The sequence below is a fragment of the Mizuhopecten yessoensis genome, unplaced genomic scaffold (genome assembly GCF_002113885.1).
Source record: "Mizuhopecten yessoensis strain PY_sf001 unplaced genomic scaffold, ASM211388v2 scaffold10859, whole genome shotgun sequence".
NCBI classification, from domain to species: Eukaryota; Metazoa; Mollusca; class Bivalvia; order Pectinida; family Pectinidae; genus Mizuhopecten; species Mizuhopecten yessoensis.
In genome coordinates, this window is record NW_018408757.1 from 108,568 (window position 1) to 121,736 (window position 13,169).

General features: G+C 37.6%; 1 protein-coding gene across 1 annotated transcript in view; it reads left to right on the forward strand.

Annotated features, from left to right (window-relative positions):
- Nucleotides 1-10,532, forward strand: part of LOC110463037 (intraflagellar transport protein 140 homolog) — a 36,127-nt gene extending 25,595 nt beyond the window's left edge. Inside the window, exons 26-32 of the mRNA XM_021517370.1 lie at nt 2,372-2,500; nt 2,851-3,033; nt 3,485-3,691; nt 3,980-4,192; nt 5,219-5,385; nt 7,130-7,271; nt 7,801-10,532. Coding sequence (XP_021373045.1) covers nt 2,372-2,500; nt 2,851-3,033; nt 3,485-3,691; nt 3,980-4,192; nt 5,219-5,385; nt 7,130-7,271; nt 7,801-8,028 — 1,269 coding nt within the window. The 3' untranslated portion in view covers nt 8,029-10,532. The remainder of the gene's footprint in view (nt 1-2,371; nt 2,501-2,850; nt 3,034-3,484; nt 3,692-3,979; nt 4,193-5,218; nt 5,386-7,129; nt 7,272-7,800) is intronic.
- Nucleotides 10,533-13,169: the final 2,637 nt, after the last annotated feature.

Below are 13,169 nucleotides of genomic sequence, written 5' to 3' on the forward strand. Positions count from 1 at the left end.
AGGAGAGACGTATGGTGTGTGTATACCTGTTACATGTTTACAGGGGCTAGGAGAGAAGTATTGAGTGTGTATACCTGTTATATGTTTATAGGGGATAGGAGAGACGTATGGTGTGTATATACCTGCTATATGTTTACAGGGGCTAGGAGAGACGTATGGCGTGTATATACCTGTTACATGTTTACAGGGGCTAGGAGAGAAGGATGGTGTGTATATACCTGTTTCATGTTTATAGGGGCTAGGAGAGACGTATGGCGTGTATATACCTGTTACATGTTTACAGGGGATAGGAGAGCCGTATGGTGTGTATATACCTCTTATAAGTTTACAGGGGCTAGGAGAAAAGTATGGTGTGTATATACCTGTTACATGTTTACAGGGGCTAGGAGAGACGTATGGTGTGTGTATACCTGTTATATGTTTATAGGGGCTAGGAGAGACGTATGGTGTGTATATACCTGCTATATGTTTACAGGGACTAGGAGAGACGTATGGTGTGTATATACCTGTTATATGTTTACAGGGGCTAGGAGAGATGTATGGTGTGTATATACCTGTTATATGTTTATAGGGGCTAGGAGAGACGTATGGTGTGTATAGACCTGTTACATGTTTAAAGGGGCTAGGAGAGACGTATGGTGTGTTTATACCTGTTACATGTTTACAAGGGCTAGGAGAGACGTATTGTGTGAACATACCTGTTACATGTTTACAGGGGCTAGCCTGTTACATGTTTAAAGGGGCTAGGAGAGACGGATGGTGTGTATAGACCTGTTAGATGTTTAAAGGGGCTAGGAGAGACGGATGATGTGTGTATACCTGTTACATGTTTACAGTGGCTAGGAGAGACGTATGGTGTTTATATACCTGTTATATGTTTATAGGGTCTAGGAGAGACGTATGGTGTGTTTATACCTGTTACATGTTTACAGGGGCTAGGAGAGAAGTATTGTGTGTATATACCTGTTACATGTTTACAAGGGCTAGGAGAGACGTATTGTGTGTATATACCTGTTACATGTTTACAAGGGCTAGGAGAGACGTATTGTGTGAACATACCTGTTACATGTTTACAGGGGCTATGGGAGACGTATGATGTGTGTATACCTGTTACATGTTTACAAGGGCTAGGAGAGACGTATTGTGTGAACATACCTGTTACATGTTTACAGGGGCTAGGAGCGACGTATGGTGTGTATATACCTCTTATCAGTTTACAGGGGCTAGGAGAGAAGTATTGTGTGTATATACCCCCTACATGTTTACAAGGGCTAGGAGAGACGTATTGTGTGAATATACCTGTTACATGTTTATAAGGGCTAGGAGAGACGTATTGTGTGTACATACCTGTTACATGTTTACAGGGGCTATGGGAGACGTATGATGTGTGTATACCTGTTACATGTTTACAAGGGCTAGGAGAGACGTATTGTGTGTTTATACCTGTTACATGTTTACAGGGGCTATGAGAGACGTATGATGTGTATATACCTGTTACATGTTTACAGAGGCTAGGAGAGACGTATGGTGTGTATATCCCTCTTATAAGTTTACAGGGGCTAGGAGAGACGTATTGTGTGTTTATACCTGTTACATGTTTACAGGGGCTATGGGAGACGTATGGTGTGTTTATACCTGTTACATGTTTACAGGGGCTAGGAGAGACGGATAGTGGGTATATACCTGTTACATGTTTACAGGGGCTAGGAGAGATGTATGGTGTGTATATACCTGTTACATGTTTACAGGGGCTATGAGAGACGTATGATGTGTATATACCTGTTACATGTTTACAGGGGCTAGGAGAGATGTATGGTGTGTATATACCTGTTACATGTTTACAGGGGCTAGAAGAGACAATCATTAGAGGGATTTAGAGTGAAATAAGGGACATCGATTTGATTTTAAGATAGTGACAAAACAGTACCAAATAAAAATGGCAAAAAAAGCAAACCTTTTCAGTCTAATTACACTTTTACGTGATAAGTTTGTTTTGCATGTTACTTTACACTCTGGAAGGTTGTACTCCTAGCATTTTAGTCGTGTTCATTTACACACTCAGCAGGCTGTGTTAAAACAAGTTCCATCATGCACTTTTCATCCTCCTTATCAATTGATTCATGTTTACAAAACTTTCCAAGCGAGCTCGAGCTCTTGTTGTATGAGACATATTAAATAACAGCTTCCAGAAGTTAGTGACAACAACTGGACAAAAATACCAATGTGAATTAATCGTTAGAATTAATGCTGCCAAATAGCCAAAATCATTTGTAACATTTATAAATTGTCATAACAAAGACTTATCCATAGTTTGATATTTACTTTTCTATATCTGCTTTTCTGAGCAATGTAGCCCTAATATTTTCTATAGGAACATGGTTATGAAGACCAGCTGCTGAATCTGGCATTACTCGGCCGTCCTGAAGACATGATGGAAGCAGCTCGCTACTACGAACAGAAACAAGGGTCTGAGGACAAGGCTGTCATGCTGTATCATAAGGTACATTGGATTGAAGAGTGACCGTGTGTTAGTTACTGATAGTGGCTAATTATAAAAACTCTGACCCAGAGAAAAAATATATATATTAGTGTAGTTTTTGATCTCCCATAGACAACATTTTCAGGTCAACAGTAGGAAATCTGTATGCATTAAAATCTCCACAAAATATTCGTTTGTTGATTCAAATTATGTATTATAGGATTAGTGGAATGTAATAATTAAAAGTAAATGTTTCCTTTTTCGACAAAAGAGTATTTCCATAAAAATGTTTTAAATTAATACTTTTTATGAATAACTTCCAAATGGCTTTGGATTTATTTAAGTAAATGTATTTAATTGATGAATTCCAGGCAGGAAACTTCTCCAAAGCATTGGATCTGTCCTTCCGATCCAAGCAGTTTGGAGCTTTGCAGATGATTTCTGGGGACTTGGACGAGCGAGCAGATCCTGAGTTATTGCAGAGATGTGGTGACTTTTTCATGGACAATGGTCAATATGATAAGGCTGTGGATCTCCTCGCCATCGGCAAAAAGGTGTGTTTCACTCGAGTGGGCAGTGCATGTAGATCATAGTTTTATGCACAACACAAGAGCCTGACTAAATCATTTATTATCCTGGAAAATACAAATGACAAAGACATCTGATCAAATACACAAAATACACTCCTATTCCTTCAAATAAGTTGTATGGTTCTCTTGGAGGCTACTCACTGTAGACAATAACATAAATATAATACAAAATATCCTAAAGAGAGAATATGATGTAACAGATATGTCTTTGATTCAGACTCAGCATGGGAACAAGAACTGGGAGAGATTGTACTTACATCTACATTTTGATTCTCAAACAAAGTATGCATAAATCACCCATAGAATTAAGCTCATTATAAGCAAGCTTGAATCTGGCCCATTTGTACTTGTTTCACACAATTACATAAAATACATTACTGAATAAATAGTCACGACATACTACTGCTTATTTCAGTACTGGGAAGCTCTGAAGATTTGTATGGACCAGCATGTGGAGATAACTGAAGACCTGGCAGAGAAACTCACTCCGAACAAGGACGACATGGGCATTGATACAATGGAGCGGGTAAAGATCCTGGAGGCCATCGCTGAGGTGTGCATGCATCAAGGCCAGTACCACCTCGCTACAAAGAAGTTTACTCAGGCTGGTAACAAGATCAAGGTCAGTGTTTAAGCTTCCATCATTTCTATGTATTTAGATTTGTCTTCACTTCTCCAAAACAGCTGCTGTATGTACAGTATAGTAGGTCTAACACATGTCGTTTTATGGAGTGATGTTGGAAACTGGTATAATTGAACGTTCAAAATTCAAACAACCACCAAATACATTTGAAGATTTAATGATACAATTGATGGATATATTAACTTTGTTAAAGTAAATGGTCTCTTTTGTTCTTGGTAAGATTTGCAGTGTTTGCAATGTCACTTACTTACGTGGTGTATGTTTTAGGCTATGAAAGCGTTGCTGAAATCTGGAGACACTGAGAAGATAACGTTTTTTGCTGGTGTATCACGGCAGAAGGAGATTTATGTAATGGCCGCCAATTATCTTCAGTCTCTGGATTGGAGGAAAGACCCAGAAATCATGAAGAATATTATCGGCTTCTATACTAAAGGAAGAGCACTGGATTCTTTAGCAGCATTTTACGATGCTTGTGCTCAGGTAAGCAGGAATTTATATCCTGCCATTTTGTATGGCACATATGGTGTTATCCATTTCTGTTCTGTCATGTCCTGTCCCATCCGAAGTTAGTGTCATTGCTCCAGGGACTTCCTAGCTATCCTATTATATATTAATCAGACTTATTTAAGTCATCTAGTACATTTAAATACAAGGTCAAGTATGAGAACACATCAAATAGTTAATGTTTTAGCGTTCCAAGGTCAGTGTTGCTATTTATAGAAAGTATTATACACATTTTGTTTTATCACTCAATAAAATATTTCATTTCTAAATGGTTTTTGATATAACTGTACACAATTTTTTGAACAAAACTTCATACAATGAATATGAAGGAAGACATGAATGTTTTGTGTCAGAAAATGTGTTGTATGGATTAGTTTTCCTTGAATGGAAAGAAGCTGGGATGTGCAAGTTTTTCATCTGAAAAAAACCCACTTTGGGATATAGCAGTCACGCAGCTGTAAGTCATGCTGATGCTAATTTCAGAAAAATAATCACACAACGCCGATACTTGACCGAAGGAAGAGAAAGACCCCTTTTGATTTTGGGTCTTGTTTGTCAAAAGTGAAGGTCATTGTTAACCGGTACTAAAAAAAAAAAAAAGAATTTTCCATAACCTAACTATTGAAAAGCATTTCAAACTATCAATGCAATAGCTAACATTTAACAAGTATAGTCCTTTTCTGATGAAACGTTTTATGTATCTGCAACACGTGGTGCTCAGGGGTTTTATGGGTGGCTGTGCTATTCCTAGTGACTCTCACGTTTATATTGAAATATTATAAAATAGATTCAATCACAACAGGCGAAGGAGCAATAAGTTATGCTTGTAGTTTATTAGAAGTGTCGACCAATTTCGCCCCTACAATGTGCTTCTTCAGGACAAAATTATAGGATATTGCCTTTTTTTGAAATATTAAATGCAGACATATAGGTAATGTGTAATTGCAATTCATCAGTTGCTTTAATTAAAAGATGTGAATGAGTGTATTTTGTGTGTTACAGGTGGAGATAGATGAGTACCAGAACTACGACAAAGCCTTGGGTGCTCTGGGTGAGGCCTACAAATGTTTAAGTAAGACAAAGATGAGCGATGAAATGCTACAAGAGGAAAAGCTGTCACGTCTCAAGAACAAGATCACTCTTATTAAGAAGTTTGTGACTGCTAGAAGGTAAGTTTGAACATAAGATATATTTCGTGCTCACAATCATGAAAATGAACTTTTACCCTGGTTGTCATCTCTTGTTCTACCTGACTGTGTAAGCGATGACTTTGGTTATCTGTCATTGGATCTAATTTGTGAACTGTGACCCTGTGATATCTATTCTTGTTCCGATGTATGATCTTTGACCTTGAATGTCAGTCCTTGATCAAATGTGTGTGAACTTCGACCTTAGAACGATGTCTGTCATTATACCCCCAGTTGAGTGGTGGTTGGGGGTGTTGTTCGGGTATACTAATTGCTTGTCTGTCATTATACCCCCAGTTGAGTGGGGGTTGGGGGGGGTGTTCGGGTAAACTAATTGGTTGTCTGTCATAATACCCCCAGTTGAGTAGTGGTTGGGGGAGTGTTCGGGTATACTAATTGGTTGTCTGTCATTATACCCCCAGTTGAGTGGTGGTTGGGGGGAGTGTTCGGGTAAACTAATTGGTTGTCTGTCATATACCCCCAGTTGAGTGGTTGTTGGGGGAGTGTTCGGGTATACTAATTGGTTGTCTGTCATTATACCCCCAGTTGCGTGGTGGTTGGGGGTGTTGTTTGGGTATACTAATTGGTTGTTTGTCATTATACCCCAAGTTGAGTGGTGGTTGGGGTGTTGTTTGGGTATACTAACTGGTTGTCTGTCATTATACCCTCAGTTGAGTGGTGGTTGGGTTTTTTGTTTGGGTATACTAATTGGTTGTCTTTCATTATACCCTCAGTTGAGTGGTGGTTGGGGGAGTGTTCGGGTATACTAATTGGTTGTCTTTCATTATACCCTCAGTTGAGTGGTGGTTGGGTTTTTTGTTTGGGTATACTAATTGGTTGTCTGTCATTTTACTCCCAGTTGAGTGGTGGTTGGGGGTGTTGTTCGGGTATCCTAACTGGTTGTCTGTCATTATACCCTCAGTTGAGTGGTGGTTGGGTTTTTTGTTTGGGTATACTAATTGGTTGTCTGTCATTTTACTCCCAGTTGAGTGGTGGTTGGGTTTTTTGTTTGGGTATACTAATTGGTTGTTTGTCATTATACCCCCAGTTGAGTGGGGGTTGGGGGGGGTGTTCGGGTATACTAATTGGTTGCCATTCATCGCTAGTTAAGAGAGCTTGTTCACAAGATAGATCATAAACACCCTGACAGGTTTAGTTCACGTGATCATATCGTATCATCACGTTCTATACCTGCTTGATAGAATTTGGTGTATGTTGGTTAAGGTAAAGGGTCAAAAGTCACACCTTACCACTTTAGAGGTAAGAAACAGGTGTATAAGATCCCATGCCACTCAGATAAGAACCAGGTGTATAAGATCCCAAGCCACTCAGGTAAGAAACGGGTGTGTAAGATACCATGCCACTCATGTAAGAAACGGGTGTATAATATACCATGCCTCTCAGGTAAGAAACAGGTGAATAAGATACCATGCCACTCGGGTAAGAAACAGGTGTATAAGATAACAAGCCACTCAGGTAAGAAACGGGTGTGTAAGATACCATGCCACTCAGGTAAGAAACAGGTGTATAAGATACCATGCCACTCAGATAAGAAACAGGTGTATAAGATACCAAGCCACTCAGGTAAGAAACAGGTGTATAAGATACCATGCCACTCGGGTAAGAAACAGGTGTATAAGATACCATGCCACTCAGGTAAGAAACGGGTGTATAAGATACCATACCACTCATCGAAATCTTAACTCAGTTTGACCATGTTGGACAGGGCGTATGATGAAAATCCAGAGGACGCCATCAAACAATGCCAGGTGTTACTGGAGGAACCACATCTAGATGATTCTGTCCGTATGGGAGATGTGTATGGCCTCATCATTGAGCATTATGCAAGGAGAGAACGCTGGAAGGCGGTAAGCTGAGAAAAGTTTATTACACAAACCTAAATGTGCACTTCAATAAAGAAAAAAAAAATGAGTTTATTCACTGCTGAATTCAGTGACCATGAAAACATTGATTGACCCAAAAAATACCCTAGTTACTGTTAATTTTCCATGATTTTATACAAAACTACTGGTAGTCTAACAGCCATTAAAGGGTTCCCAATTGATGGGATTTCCATGGGTATCTATGTGTACAATTATTACTTCTAATGGATTACATTTTTTCTAATGAATGAATTGATTTCATATACTGTAGTGATAAGATGCTAATGTCTCGACTAATAAATTCATTATTAATATTACCCTGGTAACCTTAAATTAAATATGATTGCGAAGTTTCTATTTAGTGTAAGGTTACTGTTAAAGTAGAATTTAGTTTCCATGCAACAATTGAAACCTTGTACAGTATTTTTTAAATATTTTATTTTTCTCATTGTGCTAAATAGATTTGTACTGTTCATATTTCATTTTTATTGATTGTGATGTAATACAATTCCAGGCCTATGCTGCAATGGAGGAGATGAAGAGTCGGATACCGGCACTCAACATGGCGTACTACGTTAACATGAGGACGATAGAGTCTGTGCACCGGGCACTGGACATCCCTCTGAGTAGGACTATCACTAGTAAGATGAACGGCATGTATGGAGGGGGTGGGGAGGAGGAGGATGGTGAAATAGTGGAAGAGGAAGTGGACCAAATGTACACAGCTGGAGATGATGTGTGATACACATAGCGTATAACTGTATGTCACAAATTCATTTAGAGACAATTCTTTTATGTTGTTTCTGCAGAAAATGTTATGGAAATGTCAGGAACATTGTATTTTCTAGATAACAGATACTCTCTCGCAACTTTAGATCTCTAGTTTCTACTTTAAAGTGAATGACTCAAGCTTAACTTCTTTAAAATTTAACTTAACTGAAGGTATTTTGGGAACAAATGATGAGGAAAGTTTACTCATGTTATCCCAACCTTTCAAAACCACTTGGTTTTTACTGACTTGTCTATTAATTGTTAATAGAGGTCTGCTAACACATACTTTTACTGACAGAGTGAAATCTGGGGACAATGTCGGCTTCATGATTTATGTCATTTCAAGACTTATAACAAAGCAAAGAAATAACAGCATTGTAAGATCCAGTTTTGGAACAAGAAAAGATAGAATGGAATCTTCAACACCTATTAGGCAAAGATTTTAATATTAAACAGCTCTCTTCTAATTTCTAAGCCCTAATAAGAGTTTGTAACCTTGGCTCTTTTGTACAAATTTAATGCTCAACAGAGGCTCTGTACGTATGTAAGTAGATGTAGGGAATATGGGAATTCAACTGGGATAAATATGTCTCCTTAATACACCGACTATATCTGGTGAAGTGATGAATTGTTTTATGATCTGATCCATTGATAAAAATTTTTAGTCTCAACATATGAAATTTTTACTTTATCTCTTTAAGAAAAGGTTATGATGTCAACTATGAATTGGTATGTACACAAATGCATTGAGGAAATTATTTTAAGATCTGAATTGTCTTCGATAAAAATGAATCTGGTTGATTTTATGATGTATGATTCCGTGGTTAAGATATGTTAGTTGTATCACTGTGACATTAGCCGACTGGAAGACTTTGATCTGGAGATATGTAACTCTGATGTGCTGTTAGACCGAGAACTAATTAGAAAAGGTCTGAAAGTGGGACAATGTGACAGTTCAGGATCACTGAGTGGTTGTGTAGTTACATATCTTTTGTCAACATTTCAATTTTAAATGTGTAAATCATGTGATGCAAAAGAAAAAGCCATACAATCTAACTGTGATGTAGAAGCAATAAAGTTGGTGTAAACTAAATGATAGCATTGTGTAAATTATTTTTAATAAATAATAAACTGTAAATTGTACATTCCAAATAACTATTACTGTAAAGTGTTTAATTTGAATCATTTGTAAGCACTTTACCCAATATTTTTTTTAAAGCACAACATAAAAAAAGGTAATCACTAAATATAAAACCACTTAATCACTACATGTTACACATATGTTTAGTGCTATACCGTGATGTGTGTCACTTGGAAATTGTTGCGGATGTGTAGAAATATGAATTTGCTATTATAGGTTTAAATTGTTAACAGTATACATTAGTATTGGGTACTTACATATGTAAACTACTGTTGTTATTTATTTTCTAACTTAGGCATTATGTAATCAGTAAGTACAAGGTGTAAGATTGTGTCTTGTAAATAGTCAAATTTCATTTTAAGTTTTTTGAAAGATAATGTTAGTTCTGGCTATGAAAAGATTTTTTCTGTGAATAATTGATGTATTTAAAAGTCACACTAAAAGAATAGTTTATTGGCTTGTGTGGTGTAAACAATTGTCATTGGTTGGACTTAGTGCTGTTGGCTTTACTGAACTAGACAGCACATATTGTAAAATGTCGCTAATTGATCTAATTTTAGATCAGTTATCTGGGCCCAGTTGTTCAAATGTGATTAGCTTAATAATCAATGATAAGCACAAATTTTATTTTTTGTGTATCATTAAGACACAACCATTGAAATAGTTAATACTTTCCAGATAGCAAATAATTACGAGTTTTACCTTGTATATTGACGAAATATTAGAGGTTGAAAAGAGTCGTTTAACAGTGATTAGGCTTAACATGTTTTGAACAACTTGACCCTGTTTGTCATTTGTGGTAATTAGTAGATAGCTGTGTGAATATTTGAATGGACAAACGGAGTTATGTAGGAAACAGTGTCTGAATGAGGAATGTTTAAGTACAATACCACGTTTATATCTGAAAAAAGTCTCCATCAAAATTGTCATAATATTTCCTTTTGTTTCAATTTATTATTCATATCATAAAAAGAATAACCCCACCTACTTACATTTCTTTGCTTTAAGTTAACCATTTCTTGTAAAGAAAACTAATGTCAATTAATTCACTATTGAAAGTAATGTGAAAATGTTCATAATGGTTGTATCGTTATAAAATAACATTATGATTTCATTTGTTTATATCATGGTTTACTTCACTGCACTGCCGTCCACAAGTCTCACTATTCTTATGCACATATATCATTCGACGTCAGACTGGGACATAGACATCCTTCTACCCTACTGGGACATAGACATCCTTCTACCCTACTTACCCTACTGGGACATAGACATCCTTCTACCCTACTAACCCTACTGGCACATTGACATCCTTCTACCCTACTGGGACATAGATATCCTTTTACCCTNGGGACATGGACATCCTTCTACCCTACTGGGACATAGACATCCTTCTACCCTACTTACCCTACTGGGACATTGACATCCTTCTACCCTACTAACCCTACTGGCACATTGACATCCTTCTACCCTACTGGGACATAGATATCCTTTTACCCTACTGGGACATAGACATCCTTCTACCCTACTGGGACATAGACATCATTCTACCCTACTGGGACATAGACATCATTCTACCCTACTGGGACATAGACATCATTCTAACCTACTGGGACATAGACATCCTTCTACCCTACTGGGACATAGACATCCTTCTACCCTACTGGGACATAGACATCCTTCTTACCTAATGGGACATAGACATCCTTCTACCCTACTTGGACATGGTCAGCCTTCTACCCTACTGGGACATAGACATCATTCTACCCTCCAGGACTATTAGCCCCACCTCAGCCTGTGATATATACTGGTGCCTTTGAAGTAGTACTGATAGCGCTGCCACAAATACATGTCATCATAATGTTTCATTAATGAAGAAATTTTCTGGAAATTAGATTTTAAAATAACTGGTAATATAAATCTGTTTTGCAGTAATTAAGGATCATTAGATGGGAATCCTTCGTGATTTTTTTAATTACATAGATAATTAGTGTCATCACTTAAACATCATTTTCTCAATCATGAGTTGAAGTGTTTGCCAACAAAACCTATATTCCTAGTTAGTGAAGTTCTCACAAAAATACACTGATTTACAGTACTTGCTAGAGTATAATGTTATGACACATTTCAGAACTCAATACATTTTAGGCTTGACATATTCACAACTCTGAAGACAGAAAAGAATGTGATGTTTTTACCTTTCTCCTCTAAGAGTGCTTTCTCTTGAGTACAAATAGTCAATACACAACCTATATATCAGTACCTACACACCAATTCTCGGTTGTGATGATCTTTTGAGTTGTCAGACTTTACAACTGTGTTATAAAGCTAAATACTGAAATGTTTGTATAGTTCTATGATTAATGTGTATTTGGAACAAGGATGACAAATTGTATACAACATAATTTATTATCATCTCGTCAGCCGTCCAACTTTTAAATTGTTGTGAAATGAATGATTTCCAATAAACTGGAAAAAATATTTTCATTGTTTTGTTTATGTTCATACTACGGTCCATTTGATATTATTGTCTGATCCACCAATACCGGTATATGTTTATGTATAGTAAATAGTAAAATATAATCATATAACTAATCATTTGACATTTTGACACCCCTCCCGATGTATTATATTAACATTTTGACACCCTTCCCTACGTTATGAGATTGACATTTTGACACCCATCCCGATGTTATTATATTGACATTTTGACACCCCTCCCGACATTATTTGATTGACATTTTGACACCCCTCCTGACGTTATTATATTGACATTTTGACACCCCTCCAGACGTTGTTAGATTGACATTTTGACACCCCTCCAGACGTTGTTCGATTGACATTTTGACACCCCTCCAGACGTTATAAGTTTGACATTTTGACACCCCTCCAGACGTTATTAGATTGACATTTTGACACTCCTCCAAATGTTATTAGATTGACATTTTGACACTCCTCCAAATATTCTAAGATTGACATTTTGACATCCCTCCAAACGTTATTATATTGACATTTTGGCATCCCTCCCGACATTATTAGATTGACATTTTGACACCCCACCCGATGTTATTAGATTGACATTTTGACACCACTCCCGACGTTATTAGATTGACATTTTGACACCCCTCCCGACGTTATTATATTGACATTTTGACACCCCTCCGGACGTTATTAGATTGACATTTTGACACCCCTCCTGACGTTATTAGATTGACATTTTGACACCCCTCCCGACGTTATTAGATTGACATTTTGACATCCTTCACGACATTATTAGATTGACATTTTGACACCCCTCCCGACGTTATTAGATTGACATTTTGACATCCCTCACGACGTATTATTAGCTTACCTGGTCCGAAGGACCAAGGTGAGCATATGCCATACCGTGGCGTCCGTCGTCCGTCCGTCAACAATTTCTTTAAATGACTTCTTCTTAACCACTGATTGGAATTCAACTAAATTTTACTGGAAGCATTCCTAGGTGGTGGGGATTCAAAATTGTACAAATGGTGGGGCTGAGGGGCGGGGCCAAAAGGTGACAATTTGGTTATATTGCTACAAACGACTTTTTCTGTAGAACTATGCACTGGATATCAATCATATTTGATCAAAAGCATTCATGGGAGGCAGGGATTCAAAATTGTACAAATGGTGTGGCTGACCCCCCAGGGGGCTGAGGGGCAGGGCGAAAAAGGGTTATTTGGCTATACTGCTTTAAGCGACTTCTTCTCTGGAACTAAGTGATGAATGTCAACCATACTTGACTGGAAGCATCCCTAGGTGGTGGTGATTCAAAATTGTACAAATGGTGGGGCTGAGGGCGGGGCCAAAAGGGGGCAATTTGGCAATATTGCTATAAACGACATCTTCTGTAGAACGATGACATGGATATTGATCATATTTGTTTGGAATCATTCATTGGAGGCAGGGATTCAAAATTGTACAAATGGTGGGGCTAACCCCCCAGG